Source organism: Mus pahari, chromosome 11 (genome assembly GCF_900095145.1).
Source record: "Mus pahari chromosome 11, PAHARI_EIJ_v1.1, whole genome shotgun sequence".
In the NCBI taxonomy this organism is placed as follows: Eukaryota; Metazoa; Chordata; class Mammalia; order Rodentia; family Muridae; genus Mus; species Mus pahari.
The window spans coordinates 74,526,110-74,531,805 of NC_034600.1; the positions used below are offsets into that span (position 1 = coordinate 74,526,110).

The 5,696-nt window shown below is 48.4% G+C and overlaps 1 protein-coding gene across 2 annotated transcripts in view; it reads left to right on the forward strand.

The window, feature by feature from the left end:
• Positions 1–1,472: 1,472 nt before the first annotated feature.
• Positions 1,473–5,696, forward strand: part of Ctnnd2 (catenin delta 2) — an 801,097-nt gene continuing 796,873 nt past the window's right edge. The window contains exon 1 of one of the 2 annotated variants that reach the window (XM_021208296.2): positions 1,473–2,038. In XM_021208296.2, coding sequence (XP_021063955.1) covers positions 2,002–2,038 — 37 coding nt within the window. In that variant the 5' untranslated portion in view covers positions 1,473–2,001. The remainder of the gene's footprint in view (positions 2,039–5,696) is intronic. The other variant, XM_021208297.2, reaches the window with a different exon arrangement.

The following is a 5,696-nucleotide window of genomic DNA, read 5'->3' on the forward strand; positions in this document are numbered from 1 at the left end:
GCAGCTAGTGTGCCTTATAAGCCCCAAATTCCAGATTCAACTGGAGATGATGTGAAAGAACACCTGAAAATGACCACATATTTTCCCTCACAGGAATCAGGTTATGTTAATGTCACACCAGCTTCCAAGTAGTACCTATACTGGAGAACAACTTTTGGGAGTAAGACCGAGCCTACTCGAGGTAGATGGAATGACTGAAGGTGCAGTGCACATTTCCCTGTTGTGAACAGTCATTACTCAATCTTTTGTCTGTTCTTTTACATATTTAGTCTGTTTGGCTTTTCTTTCTACGTGCCTCAGCCTTTCACTAACTCCAGAGAATAATAGAGACTATGTCAGATTTAATGCAAGTAATTTGACTTTGTTGGATAATCTCTTGCAAACTGTATAGAAACGTCCCTGAGATTACTGAAGCTGGAACCCCTCTTATTACAAGTTCGTGGATCCTGTCCTGTTTATCTGTGCCTCAGAAAATGGCTCTAGGAAAGAGTGGGATGGGGACGGTCTGGCTTTAAAGTAAGGATCTTTGGGGTCAAGGGAGATGAGTGGTGGAATAGTTATGGAAAGTATTTGTCCTGCATGTGGCTGACAAACTTTGCAGCCACACAGGGACATGGATGAAGGTCCTGAGGGCCTGCCTGCCTTGGAACTTGGCATGGGTTTCGTTTTTCCAACAAGACTTTTCACAGTGTGACTTTGCTTGTTAGATTTAGCACTCTGTGTTGTCTAATGACTGTCTAACTGAAAGACATTCGGAAATCTCAGTTGGAAATGGAGTGTCACAGACTTCACCGCGGTCAGTGGAGGAGGAACAAAGTTTCCATTTTAGCGCAGGACAATAGAAGAGAAGAGGAAAACAGCTGTGGAGGTGTCCAAGAAGACAAGTGGGTGAGAAGTGACAGGAAGACGAAGAGAATTCATTAAAGCTCTAGATCAGGCAAGGGTCTTCCTTGTAGGAAGTTTACTCATATTCCAGATTTTAAAACCAGACTGAGTTTGCATAAGGGGAGGGTGTCTGTGAAAAGCATAATCAGAACAGGAGGTGGTGGAGATGGGGCCCGGACACTGTGAAAGAACCTCTTACAGACGTCATGCGTTCTTTGCTTGGAACCCTAGAATCCACAAGAACATCCACCCCCATCCACTAGCTTGCATGGCTGGCCCGGTGCTCTCCTTAACTCACGAGCTACTCTAGAACTCCTCAATCGTTGCCCTTTTGCAGACCAACATCTGCCCCGCAGAATCAACTCTCCACGTAGGCTCCAGCTCGGGAGCTGTCGGTTCCAGGGGATGCTCGGCCCTCTCCCAACCTGCGCCGCCTCCTCCCATCTCTGCTGCTGTTGCTGCCACCGCGAAAACCAGAAGTGGAATTCGCGTGGCGAGGCGCCGCGCTCTCTCGGCGGCACTGGGCATGCTCCGCACCCGGGGCAGGTTTCGGTGGCGGGGCGGACGCTCGTTCGCTCACTAGCCAGGCTCCGGAGCCGGCCGCCGCGGCTGAGCCGGAGGCTGAGCTGCGGCGCGCGGCGGGAGGAGCCTCGCTCTCGGCGGCGGCGGCGGCGGCGACACAGGTGGCGCGGGCGGCGCGCAGGGCGCAGCTCGAGAGCGCTCGGCGCCGGGCGCCAGGGCGGCCCAGGCTCGCGCCCGCGGCGGCAACCGGCCGAGCGGAGCGGCGGGCGCGGCGGCTCGGTAGCCCGGCCCGAGCTCGGGGAGCCCCGTGGAACCTCGAGCATCCCGCGGCGCCCGCCGAGTCGGGCAGGGGGCGCTACGCTCGCCGCGCTCGGAGGGGCGGCCGGGCCGGGCGCTGCGCACTCGCGTCGGGAGCCGCCTCTCGCCTGCCGCGCTCGCCCCTGCTCCCCGCCAGCATCACTTGTCCCGCGGCCGCGCTCCGACAACAAAAGCGGAGGATGCTGCAGCTGGGCAAGGTCAGGACCTTGCTCTGAAGCCGGGCGGCGGCGCGCACGCCTTTCCCCCGACTGAGGAGCTGTCTTTGGTGGCGGGTGCATGTTCGCCAGGAAGCAGTCGGGCGCCGCGCCGTTCGGTGAGTTGCCTTAGCTGAGCGGCTAGAGCCGGGCGCATCCTCCGGGCGTCGTCCTCTTGCTCACCGCCTGTGGGGGTTGGTCCTCCGCTTCCAGCGGGGCTAGGGGTGGCGGCGGGCGGCAGTGGGGTGCTGTCTGCCCCGGGGGAGGACCGCGATCCTGCCGGCTCCCCTCTTGGAAGACGGCTCTCCCCGCAACGGGGTCCGGGGTCAGTGTCTTTCTTGGAGCGGTTACCAAGTGGCTTCTCCGCGTGCTCCCCTCCCTGCCACCCCTCTACCTCGGAGGACGCGTATATAGGGCAACACCGACTGCTCCCCGCCACCCTCCAGAGCAACCCGGTTGCATTCATGACGTCCCTAATATACCGGAGAAGACGGGGTGGGGGCGGGGAAGACTTCCTTCCAGTCTTTTGCCCTTATGTTCAATGTCATTACGATGTTTGGCTAGAACAAAATGGAAAGACTTAGTCATATGCGTCCATGGCCGTTTCTTCAGTCTCCCGCTGCTCGCCAGACCCAGACCCCTTTGGTCTATATTTAGCGTTTCCGAGGAAGCATTTTCAGAGGGATTCACAAGCTTCCGGGGGCTTCTCTGTCCTGACAATAGATAGCAAGGCTCTGGAAAGCGCTGCCTGATAGCCAGGTTTGGCAAGGGTGCTTGTGCATGGGAGATAGGCGTAGCGATATTTGGGTGATTCGTAATTAATGGCTGAAAGCAAAGCTGCGTTTCGCTCTCCCCCCCACCCGACCTTCCTCTTCTTCTGGTGTGTAATGTGTTTTCATCGATTGATACTCAGCATGTTGAGCCACTCTGTTCAGAGTAAAGTCTCTAGGAAGGAGGTGCAACCTCCACGGTCTGAGGGTGGGGGTCGGAAAACAGACTTGGGGGGTTAGGGGGTGTGCATCTCTGTATTTCCCACAAGGAGCCACTTATTTCTCAAATACCCAAAGTTGCGTTTTCACTGTAAACACCGGGGTAATGAAGGGTGTGGAAGAGGAGAATAATAGAGGGGGAGGCTTTGCTTGCAAGGGGTTTGTATTTCCCTCATTTGAACTGATCTGCCATGCTTCAGCTCTCCAAGGCTGTATATGTATGCATGCCTAATGTTCTCTAGCAAATATGTTGGCTTAGAAAAGAGATATGTAATAAGCAAAAATCAGGCCCGATAAGCATGACGGACAGTTCACTTTTAGGAACTGTGTGGTGACTGATATGTAAGACGCTGAGAATTTTCTGCATTGACTTCCATGAAAATGGGGAGGTGTTGCCCCTGCCCATGAGTTACCTCATTTTGCACACTTCCACTGATGGTAGTTCAGTTGATGTGCCCGCTGGTGAGCATGTATCAACGTAATTAGAAGGCTCCCCAGCCACGCTACTGAAATCCAGTGGAAGATTGTTTGATATGACTCCTTTTGAATTGCCAACGTAGAACAGTGCATGATTTGGGGGATCTGATCTATGGGAGGTATGGCCAATAGGGGCAAGAGTCCTCGCGTATGGAATAGCTGCTTTCAAAACGGGATGCCTCTTCCTTTAGTGATTCTCTGTGCCAAGCAGAATCCATTGTTAATGTTGAACAGTATCCCAGTATCCGTACTGGCCTGTGGGTTACAAGGTCCAAGGCTTGAATGAAGACGGCTATGTTTGGAATTAGTTGTTGGAATATAGAAGGACTGTAATTTTACTAATAACAAGCGAGCGTGGGAAAAGCACCGCCAGAGGCTACACTGCTTGGCTTAAGGGAACGCTGTGATTCCTTTGCCAACACTTCTGTAGTTTCACCTTTATTCACATTCAGGCAACTTTACAGGAGCGCTTTGAGCACACTCTTGGAGCCCTTGCATTATATCAATGTAAAATTTCTTTCAGAAGCATGCCTTAGATGAAGGAGGAGTGCTTTTCTCTTTCCTTCCCTTTCCTTTTATTGAGTCTAGTGTTTCAGTTTTAGCCATGATTCTTACAGACGAGTCGACACCACTGTGTGCCTGTGTGTGCCTCCAGAGAGCAGCTGCTGGGCATGAGAAAAACTCCATGTATTCGGCATGAGGCTTTTATGCTATATTGTGGGCTGAAAATGATAGTGCCTGACTGAATGGTAGTTATAGCAAGTGCATGAGGTTGGTGCTGTAATGAAATTGCCCTATTCTTGTGGAAAGGGGTTAACTTTGTGTGTATGTGTGTGTGTGTGTGTGTGTGTGTGTGTGTGTTTGCACACTTGTAAAACCTAATCATTATAGATGTCATTAATGTTTGCATTGTCATAAAAGTCATGTGCAATCAAATGACAGTGTTACCAGCTACTACACATCTTTCGCAATACAATAGAAATCATCAATTCTTCCTCACATTTGGTGGTTCATCACAGAGAGGGAAAATGAAATTCAAAAAGTATTAGTTGGAAAAGGCAAATGGAAGTTTCGTTAAATATTTTCTAAGTATAATATCACTTTCATAATGGACTGTAAGAGTGGAAAATGAACTTCTCCACGTATTTTACTTTGTGCATGTAATTGAATGCGGATTGCCTCTCCCCAAAATGTAACTCTTTGCTGGCGGGCATGCATGTGGAATTGTTGAAGAGTTCTGCACAGTTTTGTTTTGTTTTGTTTTTGTTTTTGTTTTTATGTTTGCAGGTTCTCTTTCATAAAGGAAAACCATTACTTTTAAATTTGAAATTACCTCTAGCAGTTTGTTTACAAAACTGTGTATTCTTTGTGTGGATCAGTACATCTAGTTATAAAAGCCAACTGGAGCCAGCCTAAAATATGTTTACATTTCCAACTTCCCTAGAACGCCCCTCCCCATTATGAATAGAATATGAACACACCCTTTGAGGTGTTTCTCTTTGGGAATGTTGCTGTCAAGTTAAAGGAAAGTGACACATGTGTCACTCTTTGACATAATTTTCACTTTGAAAAGATCCCACATAGTTGGACATATTTAAACTCAAATTCAAACTATGAATGAAATTCAGTCAGACACTGTGTAGTTAGTTTTTAAGCCAGTTCATTACAGGTGTTGCGCAATGTTTTTCTGCTAACTTACTTATGAGTAAGTAAATTTTAAAATCCAAATTATCCCAGTGGCTTCCTTGAGGGATATTACTGTCCATATTCCAAAGATGAAGTCCCTTGATGGAGGTATGAGATGTCTGTTGTTGTGTGTGAAAAGTTAATTTCAGAAAAACAGTTCACGGTTCTTGTTGTTAGCTTCAAGTTTATCTGACTACATGCCAGAGAAGCAGCATTTTATATGACTATAAAATATTAAACATGTCGTACATAAATAGTTTCCATCACATTGTCTGCCAACCCAGCCTACTGATTAATAAACTGCCTGGTTAGTTTTAATGAATCCAATTATATTCACAAACAGTACCTCCAACACCAGAAACTCATAGGAATATTTTATCATCCTGTGATCTTAGTCCATTAAATTAAAATACTCATAAAAAGGTGGGATGATGATGATTCTAGTTCTTCATCTTTTAGTCACATGGCAGTTGAGGTGACTTCAAGGTTTTTATCTTGGTTAATTGATTTGTAGGAAATGGTTCATCAACATTAAGATATTGAAGTTATACTCTCTCTCTCCTCTCTCCTCTCTCTCTCTCTCTCTCTCTCATTTTCTCCTCTCTCTCTCTCTCTATATATATAT